The sequence below is a fragment of the Amyelois transitella genome, chromosome 30 (assembly GCF_032362555.1).
Source record: "Amyelois transitella isolate CPQ chromosome 30, ilAmyTran1.1, whole genome shotgun sequence".
Classification (NCBI taxonomy): domain Eukaryota; kingdom Metazoa; phylum Arthropoda; class Insecta; order Lepidoptera; family Pyralidae; genus Amyelois; species Amyelois transitella.
This window is the reverse complement of record NC_083533.1, coordinates 1518737-1534750: the sequence shown is the minus strand read 5'-3', so window position 1 is coordinate 1534750 and position 16014 is coordinate 1518737. Positions and strand designations below refer to the sequence as shown.

The following is a 16014-nucleotide window of genomic DNA, read 5'->3' as shown; positions in this document are numbered from 1 at the left end:
TATCATTAAGCCAAATAACTGAACGTGGCTAATCAGTCTTTTCAAGACTGTTGGCTCTGTCTACTCCGCAAGGGATATAGACGTAACCATATGTATGTATGTTTTAAAAAGATTAACTTTTTCCCTCAGTTTAAAGTGAAATTCCCGCTCCCGTTCTCTCGTATTGTATCCATCAGTTGCCTGCATGTGCAGGTTTCTTCACGATGTTTTTTCCCTCACCGTAAGAGCATTTGGTTTCTTCGAAAATAGTTATTAATACATGGTGGTAGGTGGGATTTGAACCTGTGCCTTTCTGCGCATCACGCATTTTAACCGGACACCTTACCGATCCGACCTACGATCTTAATACAGTACAGAACAAAATACATAAGTACATAAAATACATACATTAAAATCACGCCTCTTTCCCGGAGGGGTAGGCAGAGACTACCTCTTTCCACTTGCCACGATCTCTGCATTCTTCCTTCGCTTCATCTACATTCATAACTCTCTTCATACAAGCTCGGCGGTTTCGGGCACTTTTGACCTGACCCTTTACCAGGACGTCCTTAATTTGATCAAGATACGTTCGTCTAGGTCTTCCCACTCCGACCTTCCCAGAACAAAATATGGCATACAAAAGACATCAACGAGCCCTATTGTCTGAATTGCAGTCTTAAATATAAATTTACTAGCTGTGCCCGCGACTTCGTCCGCGTAGTATAGTTATTTTGGGCATCATTGAAGCTCTCAAGGATGTTTCTCCCCGTTTTTTTTTCATATTTTCCATTGTTTCTTCGCTCCTTTTATATGTAGGTATGTGCTTGCTTTATTTAAAATTAATAAAATAACTTAATTCTATGTATATATATATCGCTTGCGGGGCAAACAGAGTCCTCAGACTTCAAGCCTATGGCGAAGTTTAGCTGTGTGTCTTAATGAATTAAAATTTAAATAGTGCAAACGAAACATAGCAACATTTGCTAGCCCATCGCCTACAAGCGGATTCCCAAGGCTATATCCCTTAGTCGCCTTTTATGCCATCCATCGGCAAGGTCCACAACTTTCCAATGGATGCCGTAAACGGCAAGTAAGTGGTTATATTCTGAAGTGCCATAAACCACACGGCACGTAAGTATTTGTATGTGTATGTAAATTTAATCCATATCCCCAATAACAATACTACAAAACCTAAAAAAAAAAGAATTTCAATAAAAAATACTGGCAAGAATTTACAACAGAAAAAAAAGAAGTCACTCAATCGATCACCCTTGACATATTTTACGTTCATAGGAAAATATCAAAAAGAAACATTTTCAAACAGATTCCATTTTCGACCTTAACTACACTCATTTTAAACTTAAAATCCTTCAGAGCACGCTTAAGAAAATATATTCAATGTTTATTTGAATAGCAGACGTGGAACGCGAATGAAATTGTATCTTAAAGAAGTTAACATAAGACTCAATATCGAATGTTAAGTGTACGAATCCCTTTTTTCCCCTTTTTTCGTTCCAGTCGATTTGTGCCATCATGTCGGGACATGTATTGCTACATGTCACAAACTTTTGATGTGGTTATTAAGATGGAATTGTACGTTTTAGTGCCGTTTCGGTTCTTGCTTACATACATACATATACAATACATACATAAGTACCTACATACAAATAATCAAGTCTTTATCCAGTTCCTGGTACCAAATACAAAAAAGAAAAAGACCACTCCATCTCATTTCCCGTGGATGTCGTAAGAAGCGACTAAGGGATAGGCTTATGAACTTGGGATTTCTATTTGAATCTAGGTTCTGTCATAAAGCCAAATAGCTGAACGTGGCCTCTCAGTCTCTTCAGGACTGTTGGCTTTGTCTACCCCGCAAGGGATATAGACGTGAGTATATGTATGTATGTATGTAAGTATTTATCCCTTACAGGGCAGACAGAGCCAACAGTCTCGCAAAGACTGAAAGTATTTGCGTGAAAGAGTAACGAACATCCATACATACACAATCGCAGACTTTCGCATTTAAAATATTTGTAGGATGTAATGCGCCGTTTGTGCCGTGTGGTTCCCGGCACCACAACAAAAAGAATAGGACCACTCCATCTCTTTCCCATGGATGTCGTAAAAGGCGACTAAGGGATAGGCTTACAAAACACTCAATTCTATCATTAAGCCAAACAGCTGAACGTGGCCATTCAGTTTTTTCAAGACTGTTGGCTCTGTCTACCCCGCAAGGGATATAGACGTGACCATATGTATGTATGTAGGATGTAATCAAATCGCTTCATGTAAACCAACCTTTATAAACACCTAAATGCCGCACTAAGCCAGTTCTGATGAAATTATGGCGCACAATCAGTAACCTAATACCGGTACGGAGTTTTATTTATGACTAGTGTGTGCCTTCGGCTTTGCGCACATAAATTGAAGAGATTATGTATTTTAGAGACTATTTTGAATGCATTCTTCTTCTTTTTTTTTTAAATGATAAATGAGTGCCGTGTAGTTCCCGGTACCAATAGGAAAAATAATAGGAACACTCCATTTCTATCCCATGGATGTCGTAAAAGGCGACTAAGGGATTGGCATATAAACTTGGGATTTTTCTTTTAGGCGCCAGGCTAGGTAGCAACCTGTCACTATTTGAATCCCTAAAGAAAAATCGCATGTTTGTAAGCCAATCCGTTAGTCGCCTTTTACGACATCCGTGCGGAAGAGATGGAGAAGTCCTATTCTTTTTTCTGTTGGTGCCGGGAACCACACGGCACTGCCGGGAACCACACGGCACTTTTATAGCCATTGTAAAGTGAGCCGTGTTGCAATATTTGCCGCTAATGGGCCGTAATAAGAAATTTCCAATGTCCATGCCGTCGCCTGTACGACAAATTGCTTTAGCTAGTTAAAATTGTGCCGTGTGGTTCCCGGGACTTTAGAATAGGACCACATTAAGATAAAATTTAAGATAGAATTAAGATTTAAATAGCGACAGGTTGCCAGCCCATCGCTTTAAAGGGAATAATCGTATCCCTTTGTCACCTTCCTGTCATTTTTCTATTGGTGCCGGAAACGGCTAAGGGATAGGCTTACAGCTAACTTGGGATTCTTCTTTTAGGCGATGGGCTAGCAACCTGTCACTATTTGAATCTCAATTCTATCATTAAGCCAAACAGCTGAACGTGGCCTATCAGTCTTTTCAAGACTGTTGGCTCTGTCTAACCCGCAATGGATATAGACGTGATCATATGTATGTAAGTATGTATGTGCCAGGAACTACACGGCACTAACATATGTATATACAAATATTGCTCCTTCAGTTATTAGCATATTAGACTTAATTAAAATTGAACCTTGTATCTAATTAAATACAGCAGCAGAACGTAGCCTTTCGATCGTTTAAGTCCGTGGTCCTGTCTACCCCGTAAGGGATAAAGACGTGATTATATTTATGTATGTTTATATGCTGATCTTATACTGCTTACCGACAAAAGACTTGACACAAGATCAGAACTTCGGCCCTAGATCTAAGATCAGATAATTGTAACATTTCATTGTTCGTCTCATAATAAATACAGGAGTATGTCAAACTGATTTAGATCATAGTTGAACTCTGTCATGGAAAGGTAAAATTTAATACATTGTCAACTTTTTAAGTCTGTATTTGAACAGATATATCACTCTACGGGGTAGACAGAGCTAGAATTTTAAAGAACTTTAGTAAAACAAGAACCGCCTCCAATCGATATCCTCTAATTTTGTAAGTCTGTTAAATTTCTAAATACTAAGTGTAAAAACATTTTACTGAAAACCGCATCAAAATTGGTTTCGCGAAACGCGAGATAATGACGGACAAACATAAATACGAACAGGTCGAATAGAGAACCACCATTTTTTGAAGGCGGTTAAAAACATAATGACGATCCTGCTATCTCGCTCATAATAGTAATTACATATATATATTTCAGTTCAAATAACCCTTAGAATGCTATTTATCCTACTAATATTATAAATGCGAAAGTTTCTATGTCAGTATGGATGTTTGTTACTCTTTCACGCAAAAACTACTAAATCGAATACGATGAAATTTGGTATGTAGGTAGCTGAAGACCCCGGAATAACACATAGGCTACTTTTTATCCCAGAGTTCCCGCGGGATTGATAGATTTCCATACGGACGAAGTCGCGGGCGGCCTCTTGTTAATAATAAAACCATGTAATTTTACTAATTAGCGTCTGTTGCTTGCCAATTTTATAAAAAAAAATTGGCGCCCTTTGATATACTCAAGCGCTCAAAAACTTTCGCGCCACACAAAAACGAAACTCTTGCGCAGGTAACATCGGTTCAACTTACACAAATTGTAATACTGTATGTATGTATGTATATAAGTTACGCCAAATGTCAAGTCTGACAGCCCTACCGGCGAGCTAGGCGAACCCCCCACAGTCCATTGTTACTTTAACTTACAATAAACGCATTGATTTTAAAGTCACATAGTACTAAACCATTGTCCACCTACATTACAGAATCAGTAGCCCGTATCGAATATCATTTCTCTATGAAACGTAAGAGATATCGATAAATAGTAATCGATTTAAATATTTATTGAATATGTACTATAATTTATGCCGTGTGCCTTGTGGTACACGGCACCAATAGAAAAAAGAATAGGACCACTCTCATTCCCATGGATTTCGTAAAATGCGACTAAGGGATAGGCTTATAAATTTGGGATTCTTTCTTAGGCAATGGGCTAGCAACGTGTCACTATTTGAATCTCAAATCTATCTTAAATTTTATCTTAAAGCTGAACGTGGCCTATCAGTCTTTTAAAGACTGTTGGCTCTGTCTAACCCGCAAGGGATATAGACGTGATTATATGTTTGTTTGTATGTATGTACTAGTCTTTCCTTGAGTCGCCTTTTACGACATGCATGCTCTCATCCATCATGACAATCATTCACATAAATACGTTTTTAATGTACCTACATAATCTCAACATTTATTCGTTATCGCACAATGTTTTTGTAGCCGGCTGTACCATAATAAACACTTGATATTTACAGTTATCGAGAAATTCAATTGATGAAGTGTGTACCTACTTGTGACCTGTCAAAATATCTTATTATTATGTAGGATGACTTGCATTCGCTCGATTCTAGAAAGTTAAGTGTATATTTTATAAGATTTTGTACTAACATTGCTTGATTGCTGAGTGGGTGTAAGGTCCGTCGGATTTATACACCCTGGGTTCACAGGAGGACCCCGGGCTCCTCTCTGGGCGAAGACATAACTGTGACTTATTAATTTTGTAATAATACAAAATATATATAACTTCCAAGACACAGGTTAATGAGAGTAAGTTCATTTCTCATCATGCTCTATGGTCGGGATTCGAACCCGCCTTCTGTATGAAAGACGAGCACACTGCCGCTGCGCTACAGAAACCGCCAAATGTCCTATAAAACTCTTAAACACATTGACAACAGAGTTTCTGGCAAGTTTGAAACACTACAAATATAAAAAAAAAACAAATTTTGCTCCCAATAAAACTTTTTGCATTCCACATTCAAATTTTTATCGCGACCCCATCACAAAGCTGACATTTTAAAACGTTGCTTACCACACGTAATTGATACAGCCACCGTTCCCAAAACGGTGACATGGGCCATGTCAAACAATATTTTTACATGAGCCTTAAAAAAAGAAAAAGGCCTAACCGATTGGACGAGTTAAAAAAAAAAAAACGAAAACCAGTTATAAAAAAGTTAGTTGACTTAGGGCGACTTATATAGAGTTGTTAATACCATTGTTTAGTGGTTAGAGGTTTTGTTATTTATGATAATGTTTGTATTGAATATTTTTTTTAATTTTAGTATTTTTAATATTTTTTTGTATTACCAGTACTAATGGTAAATGAGGGCTGTTAAAATGGGTTAATAATTGTATTTTTTATATCTATTTTTTAAGTTATTGAAATTATTACTTCTCCAACTATGCTATTAAACACTTGAAGATTTCTACTTCCACACAGTTTATTCACTACATTCAGTAGTAACTGAATCGAGTAAAACTCTTGAGTAAAGAAAATAATCAATATAAGACTAACATTAGACACATCTCTTGGTTAATACCTAACTACAGAGCTACAAGATTAAAGCTTCCATTAATATTTTATAAATTATAAAAAAAATACCTACCTGATGTGTTCTTAGAATTTTGTTTTCAATTCGAATTTCTCACGCTTGGCGTTTTAAAAAAGGGGCGATAAATATCTCGCAGTAGTATTATCATCTCTCGCCGTGCACTGCGCACGCGTCAATGGGCGTGCCATAAACAATTACATCCAACACGGGCAATTATGTTTGTCTAGCGATCCGCCCCGGTTCTGCCCGGATGTTTATTATACTTTAAACTATCGCATTGTAAATGTATGATTTATAAGAAACAAAGTTTTAAGCAAATTAGATTGTGATAGGCTAAGCGTTAGCTGAAAAATCAAGTCTTATGAGTATTATAGCTTCGTGCATCACGCGAGAGATACATATATCACGTTTTTATTCGTATCGGGATAGACATAAAATACGCAAAAGCCACGTCCAACTGAATGGCTTAAAAACTCGAATAAAGATTTAATGGTAAATGTAATTGTTTCAAAAAGTTATTGTACTAATAACATATAAATAAAGCAATTTCGTTATTGACTCAATTTTTACAAATTGAATATGACCACTTCACAACTCGCAAAGAAAAGAGACAAAAACTACTACTGCCACTTATTACCTGTCCCTTTTTTTTGTAGGCGTGTGTGTTCGAAACGTTAACCAAGACAATTACAGGGTTATACTAATTGAATTATTAGTTGCTAACCGAATAATAGGCGGTTATAACAGCTTCGTGAGATCTTTTGTTTTTTTTTTCGTTCGCACTCATTATTGTAGTTCTTTTTCCAAAATGTTTTGAGGATTATTTATATTTGTTCTTTTTTTTCATTTTAACATCACATTTTTGTCGGATATCGAAAAAAAATAATAATAAAAGAAGCAAAAATTATCATAAATTTTTTTCTTGTTTTTGAAATAGTACTATAAAAATAATAGATTTTAAAGGTCGTCGATATTTCGATTCTTAATATTATAAATAGATACATATTATCACGTCCTTATCCCTTATGAGGTAGACAGAACCAAGTCTCGAAAAAAAAAGCTCATTTTCTTATTCTTATTATCTACTTATCTTTGCATGCAAATTGTAGAAATAAATCAAGGGAAAGGCGAATATAAAACTGAGATTCTTAAAATACATACATCTAATTAAATATGTTCACGTCTATATTTCATGCGGGGTAGACAGAGCCAACAGTCTTAAAAAGACTGATTGGCCACGTTCAGCAGCACGGCTTAATATACTGTCAAATAAATCTCATAATTGAGATGCAATGAGACTTATCTATCAGTTTTTTGTGACGTCACATTTACCCAGTACTTGACACTTCTATAATCTTATATTATTCCGAATTCTATGATATCTTCTAACTAATGGCCCCTTTAGGTTGCTTCTAATAGAATTTCCACTTTAACTGAAATCGTTATCATCAGTCAGTGTAATAACCTAGGTCGAGACGTTTACGTAAATGGTCAAGAATCCATCATCTGCACCTATTTATAATGTTAGGTTTGTAACCTAAGAGGTCCCGGGTTCAATAGGGAAGATGCAAATATGATATTTATAAAAATTTTACGTATAAAATGTTAAAAAAATATAAAAGAAGGACTTCTTCAACGTTTTTATTTTAAATTATGTTGATTTTTAGCAATTATTACGAATTAAAATTACGTTAAACGAAACGTATTTCAAAACACCAATCAGCGTTCAGTGACGTCACTCGTGCTGTGTCAACTTTTAGAAGTTAACTTTGCGATTAATAGGCAGCAGTGCGTATTATTTACGTTTTTAATAAAAATGGAAGTTGGATTTAATAAAACAGACTCCAAAAATTTACCAAAAGTTAGTGTCGACATGGTAGTAACTTTTTTTGTCATGAGTCCAGAGTTTTCAAGTGTAGAAATGAAAGGCACTAAATTAATACGGTATGCATGAATGTTTTTAAACGTTGTTTGCATTTTATTGAGCAATTTCTAAACATAGCAGTTATATTTAGCTCAACGAGAGAATCTTACGGCGATAACGCAATCGGTTATGTGCAAATTAAAAGAGATGGAGAATTATGTACAGTGAAAAGTCGAGTTACTCCAGAGCACAAAGTACGAAAAGAAGGTTATCGTGTTACAGCTGTAATAAATGACTCCATTTACGTCCGTCATGCTATTGGAAGAAGTCGAAATTATCTACATGTGCTTCTGGAAAATCTTTCATAAAAGCCAAAGAAATGGGTCAAGTTTCAGTCAATAACAGTTTCTCTCAAGTAAGCAGCTTTTTTATTTAAAGAAATTGAAAAGAAGTTAAATGTGTGTTACAATAATAACTGCATATTTTTAGGTGTATATTTTAAAAGAATTTGTAGATGCTGTCAATAAAAAAGATTGTCGGGGAAGTATTCTTCGCAACTTTCAAGAAGACAAGCATTCATAAGGTGTGTTCAAGCTTGATTGGAAAGTTGGACTCTCCAGAATCATTTCTTGAAGCATTATCAAAGCAAATGACCACTGATAATATAAATATGGTATTTTCCACCACCAAACATCAAAGTGATTCACCAATGTGGTTTGAGTTAAGTAGTAAGACTTCTAGCTTAGTTTTGTTTATTGTATTTATCACTAAAATACCGTGAATAAAAAAAATATTTTGACAAAATAAACTTATTATCATACTCACATAACATAAACTTGATTGGCATATTAGCTGTATTTAAGTTTATTTTTTTATTTTACAGGTACGGCAGAATTACTGTCTTTATGAAGCCGCTCACTGTAGAACTATAAATGGTTCCCTTCTGAACGCAATTATGGGAGAACATTCAAAGTTTACTTCCATTGCGATGAGTAGAGGGAAAATACTAGAAAAAAAAGTTCAAAGTAGTACAAGCAAGAAAGAAAAGGTATGTTCGGTGGTTTTTGTTTGTTTGAATATTTTGAATAAAAGAAATTTGTAATGTTTGGTTCAAGGCTTTTGTAGTACATAATTAATATTTTTGTTTCTGCAATTCAGATTGAAATTGAAGAAGCTGGACTACTTCTTAATGCCGAGTATCCTATTTTTGGAGCAACACCTGACGGGCTGACTGAAAATTATACAATAGAAGTCAAATGTCCTTCAACCGAAGCTGCCATACTTTCCTATGTGAAAGACAATAAAATAACACCAAAATGTTGGACACAAGTACAACTGCAAATGTTGTGTGCCATATGATAACAGCATTGTATCTGTAATGAATATTGCAAAGAAATTCTGGATAGATGCTGTATTTCCGAAATTAAAAGATATATATAATATTTAAGCACATTTTCTTGTTTTTCAAAAATTTCATAAATTTATTAAATAAAACTATGCTTCGAAAATATTGTTTTTTATTCAATTTTAATTAAAGGTGATTCACAAGTGCACAACAAATGATTATACTATAGTCTAATTGGGGTATTAGAAAGTGATCTACACAGGCATTTGGAAACTTTGTTGAAGTAGACGGACACATAGGCACAAAACATGAGTCAACACGACTTTTTATCCGAATTTTTTCGGTATTATTGTGATCACTTGATGTGGATGGATATTCCATTTTAAATTATTACAAAAAACTTGGTGGAAAGTCGAGAAAATTTGCAATTTATGATAATCAACCAGTGTTTCCACTATAAAAATTTTCTTTCCCCATGCCTCAATTCCGATTTCCCCTTTTCAGAACTTTTTTCCCCTCAAAAATTATTTTGCTGCAGTTTTGGCACTTTTGTTGTAACTAAAAGTTTAATATATGATTACCTAAAATTCCCCTTTTATAGTATTTCCCCTTTTTCTTCCCCTCTGGACCCTGATTACCCCTTAAAAGGGGAATTTCCCCTCATTATGGAAACACTGTAATCAACGAAGGCAAGCACGACCAGTGTCAGACACGTGTGACGTCATTGGAAGTGTAGGTCCGTTTTGGCGCGAAAATTTAAACGATCAGTTTAAAGCCGCATTTTTTTACGATAGTTTAGATTATTTTAATATTTTTAATATGTTAAGACCTATTTTACATGGAATTCTTTAAAATGAAATCAAAACTAAAATTATTGCATGTTCCCTATTCTGTCGGGTTCTTTATTCCTTGTTTAGTGTATAAACTTGGGATTTTTCTGTAATTTGATGGGCTGTCCTGTCACTATTTTGAATTTTAATTCCAATGATAACCCACTTCACTAAATGTAAACTTTGAGTCTTGTGGCCCTGTCTACCTCGTAAGGGATTATGATGAGATATGTGTACGAGTATGTGTGTTATATTAAGAATGTTCTGACAAAACTTAAATTGAAAAAAATCTTAAATCTTAGTTTAGCTCCCAATTGGAAGGCGTTGTTATATTTCTGAGACTTTTTATATTATAAGAAATAAATTTTCAATTTAATTTAATAGTTATTCTTAATTATTATAATTAACATTACATTTCTCTTGTTACAGATATCCAAAATGCTGATCGAGTAGGATAAAAAGGCGTGAAAATGGACAAAGAACAGGAAAACCAAGACCAAACTATAATTAAGAATATTATGGAAGAAAGAATTCCCGCTGTCACAGAAGTAAAAGAAGAAAACGAAGAAAATATGAGTACAATAATCAATCTTGCCAATTATTTGGCAGTAAAAAAACCTAAACACATTCTAATCGACAATTTAAGATATAGAGAAGATCTATCAAGAAGAAACTTAATCAAGAAAGAATATAATTTCTACAATTATTGTATTATAAGTGTATTAATTAGTTTTATCTTTGGATTAATAATAGGAGTCGTAATAGTGAGCTCATCGCAAGCGCATCTAAAAAACATGAGCTCTAGGAAATTAGTCAAAATCAATAATTTAGTTACATCTAGAACACTGAATAGCCTAAAACTTGACTTGACCGAGAAGACTGATCTAAATAATTTAGAAACGAAAAATGTCGATGCGAAATTTGAAAGCGTATCCTTCACTGGTGTTGCTGAGAAACACAAATACAAAAAAGATGTTTACCCCAAAGGACTGACCGAAGATATGAAAGACATATTGAAGGATAACAAAATGACAAGTCATAAGCATACAATTAATGTTGTTAACAATGCAACGAAATATGTTCCTAATCAGTTTACAGTGCTTTATGATAACGTGTATTGGGGTCCCGAGGTTGAAGATATGATGCCTCAGGGCTACGGAGAGAACACAGCAGAAATATGGGAGAAATATGTTGATCAAAGTGAAGTGGTGAAAATGGAAGCCGGATGTGGTCGAATGCAGAATCGTCTGGTGACATTCAAGGACGGCATACAGGCGTGTGTCCGTTATAGACAAAACACAGACCAAATTCAAGGCGAAATATTTAGTTTTTACGTTGGCAGATTGTTGAATTTGACAAACTTAGCACCGTCTGTTGTTAAAGTTGTGGATTTGAAAGATAAGTTATGGAAGAATGTCGCCGCAGATGTAGTTACAGCCCAGTGGAACACGAATAGAGCGGTTGTCCTGACCCAATACATACCCAGTCTTGAATCTGCTTCTATACCAGAAATTTTCAAACCATCTAACAGACATTTGAACAAAAATGATGTGCTGCATATGTCTTTGAAAGAAAACAATACAGTTGACAATTCTAAAGAGATTCTTATAGAAAAGTTGAAAGTTAAAAATGTGAAAACTACCAAGCCAGAGACGAAAGTTGACGATTTTGATCATATTTATATGGTTTTGAGTAAGAAACTTATCAAATCATTCGTTGAACTGGCGCAATGGTCTGATTTGATAATATTTGATTATCTAACTGCAAATCTAGATAGGATTGTGAATAATTTATTTAATTATCAATGGAATGTCAATATAATGGATGGGCCAGCTCACAATTTGGCTCGCAAAATGGACAGTGGACTGCTAGTGTTTTTAGATAACGAATCAGGACTATTGCATGGTTATAGATTGTTGAAGAAATATAATGTGTACCACAGTCTTATGCTTGATAACTTATGTGTATTTAGAAAAAGGACAATTGATTCGTTAAAAAGTTTATATGAAACTAACACAATAGGTAGTAAATTAAGTTATATGTTTCATAATAAGAATAACGCTGTAATTAGGGATATATTGCCATCTTTGCCCGAGAAAAATGCAAAAATATTGCATGAAAGAATAGGAAGAGTTCTGAGTCAGGTTGAAAAGTGTGAACAGAGCTTTTCATTGAGATAATGTTTTCAGTATTTTTAAGTTATATTCACACTGAAAGCCTGCAAGTCTAAACTTTCAACTTATCAGGCTTATCATTCTTTATGAAAAAAAGCTTTTTAGAAAATTCCCTTTAAATATGGCAAAAAATTATAATCACGCAAAAAATCATAAAGTTTGAATGTTTAATTTGCAAATTAAGCAAAATAAAATTGTAGTTTGGATTTTTTCCGCTTGATAGCAATCTCTCAAGCTATCAATAATTACAATAATTTAGACGATAAATAATGTGTCGTTGTTGAAAAAAGTGTGAATATAACTTTTCAAATACTGTATAGGAGTGATATTAATAAGCATTTTTCGATACCAAATAAAATTAATTTATTGTAAAATAAACATTATTATATAAAACAATGTGCCAGTTTATTTAACGGTGATATTTAAAAATAAAGATTTGTAAATAATTAAGTTATTGTCAAATATTGTAGAGAAGAAAGATTGTGCATATCGTTTTTCAAAATTTTTAATGTAAAAATTCTATTAGAATTCAAAATTAAACTACCTTCTTAATTGTTCTTTTAATACGTACTGTCGTAGTTATTAATAATTAATATTTCATTATTACTAACATAACTAATTATGTATGATTAAATTTACATTTATGTGTTGTAAAAAATACTGCTTCCCTGTTATCATTATATTACCTTCACTACAATTAAATGACAAGCTTTAAATGTGTAAATATATGTAAAAAAATGTAATTACAATAAATAAATGAATTTCCAAAATACATTTTTTTTTTCTTAAAACCACATAGCACGTACGGTGAGCTCAAGAGATAGTTGTTCCATCTCAACTTGATTAATCTTTGGAAGGCGACCAAGGTACCTCTTAAGCCGTGTGTACATTTAGTGAAATGAGACGTTCTTTATACAAAGACGTACGTAGCTTTAATAAAGTATGCAGGAATCGTGACAATTCATGTAGTCTCTGCCTACCCCTTAAATTTATATGGGGAATGAATATTATTACACACTGTACGATTTTTAGTTAGTATCTAAGTAAATGCTTTATTGTTCACTAAAGGAGTACATTACAAATATAAAACAGTACAGTACAAAGGCGGGCTTATCCCTAAGTGGGATCTCTTCCAGCCAACCTGACAATGAGGGGATCGCATACAAAATTGAGGCAAGGGTAAATAACAGTTCATTTACGAGTACTCGTATGATGCTTAAGACTTAAACAATCATATACGTAGGTACATATATAAATAAATTTAATATATATTGTGTGGTTCCTGGCACCAATATAAAAAAAAAGAATAGGACCACTCCATCTCGTTCCCATTAATGTCGTTAAAGGCGACTAAGGGATATGCTTATAAACTAAGGATTCTTCTTTTAGGCGATGGGCTAGCAACCTGTCACTCTTTAATTGAAATGAAATTCTATCATCAAGCCAAAAAGCTGAACGTGGCCTATCAATCTTTTCAAGACTGTTGGCTCTGTCAACTCCGCAAGGGATATAGACGTGATATATGTACGAATACCTGTATGAATACCAAATTAAATTTATAATCAATTCAACACTGGAAAAAGAATTGATTAAGCTAAATTATTATGATTTTACTACTTCAATTCATCCTATGTATGTCGTAATCGTAACAGGCGACTAATGCACAAAAACATTATTTTTTATTTTATTTTATTTTTAATAGGAAGACTACTATTTTATTTTTAATAGGAAGCTACAAACATAATATAGTAGTTGAAATAAAGCTAGTTAGCAAAGGAGCCAATTAAAGGTCCTCACAAATAAGAAACAAGATAAATAGAAAAAGTTGAACACTAACAACACACAACTTAGAGTTCAAAAAAATAATAGAAACTTAAAGTAAAAGTTTTTACAAGATATGTTCTACGATTCACGTGCAAGATGCAGTATATAATATAATTGAACTAAATAATTAATATACACTATCTTATGAGATACAAAATAAAAGGAAAATTTTGCCGTCACTGAAGAAAGTGATCGTAAAGTAGACGTCTGGCTTTTGCTATGCCTGTGGCAAACAAGTCCAAATCCACAGTCCTACAGATATTATTGAAATTTTGGCCAGCACGCATCATAAAAGAGTTCTAGTTCTTGTAATTATGTGACAATCACTTTATGACATAAGTATTCCTAAGGCATCTACCTAATAAAGAAAGAGTTTTGAGGAATGGTAAGCAGTGAAGGGACTCGAGCAACCTATTATTTAATTTTAGTTGTATTTTCACCAGCAAACTAGGGGTATCGAATGAACTTTAAGCAATTTTAACCAATCCAACAATTCAGACTACCAGTCCTCTGAGAATCACCATATCAATAGCGACCACCGTGGCGTAGTCAATAACGCCTACTCGACGTCCAAGGTTCAATTCCTAGCCACTAAACTACTGAATTGACACTCTTGCGCCGTCTCATCTTCAGGTTACCAAATCTAAGGCCGGCTAATGAGGGGGAAAACCTTAAAAGGCGCAAATATGTTGGTATCGGTAATACATACATACATATGGTCACGTCTATATCCCTTGCGGGGTAGACAGAGCCAACAGTTCTGAAAAGACTGAATGGCAATATATATATTTAAACCTTTTGGGGTAGAAACTCTGGGACCGTGGGGCCCATCTGCCCATCAGCTTCTTCGACAATGTATGTAATGGTATATATAGGTATGTACATACATACATACATATGGTCACGTCTATATCCCTTGCGGGGTAGACAGAGCCAACACTCTTGGAAAGACTGAATGGCCACGTTCAGCTGTTTGGCTAAATGATAGAATTGAGATTCAAATAGTGACAGGTTGCGAGCCCATCGTATATATATGTGTATGTATATATGTGTATGTTCTGAAGTCGAGCGATCAGTTTTAACGTAGGAGTACCAAGCATCGGATCGTTTTATTTTTTTGTAATATTTAATTTTTAATATTTAATTCAAGAGCTTGCATGAAGAGAGTTATGAATGTGGATGAAGCGAAGGAAGTATGCAGAGATCGTGGCAAGTGGAAAGAGGTAGTCTCTGCCTACCCCTCCGGGAAAGAGGCGTCATTTTATGTATGTATGTATATTTAAATCTTATCATGGCTATTCTGACGGTCACAAAGCACCGCCCGGTCACCCAGGTACTGTCCATTTAGTTATTCCACGCAAAGGACGTCATAAATGTATGAATATTTTGAGAAAAATACCATGAACAAATTAAAAGAGAATTTTTAATGGAAATTCAAGATTTTACCAGCACGGTTACAATTTGGCACTATATATAGTATATTCTGGTATTTTCAACATTCCCACGGGAGTGAAACCTCGGGCAAAAGCTAGTTATCATTTCAAGCCTTAAGTTTTAAATATGTGATTATCAGCAATATTGTCTGTACGTCACCGAGGCGACCTCCCTGTCTCAACGATGTTTTCACAAAGATTAATACCGTATAGAATGAACTGTTACTTTATTATGATCTAATACGGGTGTGCCGTGTGGTTCCCGGCACCAATGGAAAAAAGTATAGGGCTACTCCATTTCTTCACCACGGATGTCGTAAAAGGCGACTAAGGGATTGGTATATAAATTTGGGATTCTTCTTTCAGGCGATTGGCTAGCAACCTGTCACTATTTGAATCTCAATTCTATCAAAAAGCCAAACAG

General features: G+C 34.5%; 1 protein-coding gene and 1 long non-coding RNA gene across 3 annotated transcripts in view; both read left to right on the top strand.

Annotated features, from left to right (window-relative positions):
- Positions 1-12806, top strand: part of LOC106142087 (extracellular serine/threonine protein kinase four-jointed) — a 32687-nt gene extending 19881 nt beyond the window's left edge. Inside the window, exon 2 of the mRNA XM_060952978.1 lies at positions 10589-12806. Within this exon, the coding sequence (XP_060808961.1) occupies positions 10630-12339 (1710 nt within the window). The 5' untranslated portion in view covers positions 10589-10629 and the 3' untranslated portion in view covers positions 12340-12806. The remainder of the gene's footprint in view (positions 1-10588) is intronic.
- LOC132903795 (uncharacterized) lies at positions 7744-9428 on the top strand. 2 transcript variants are annotated; one of them, XR_009657489.1, is made up of 3 exons: positions 7744-8399; positions 8474-9032; positions 9143-9428. It is a non-coding gene; the product is annotated as an uncharacterized LOC132903795 (long non-coding RNA). The 2 variants fall into 2 exon arrangements; XR_009657490.1 differs by having other exon boundaries at positions 7744-8704; positions 8868-9032.
- Positions 12807-16014: the final 3208 nt, after the last annotated feature.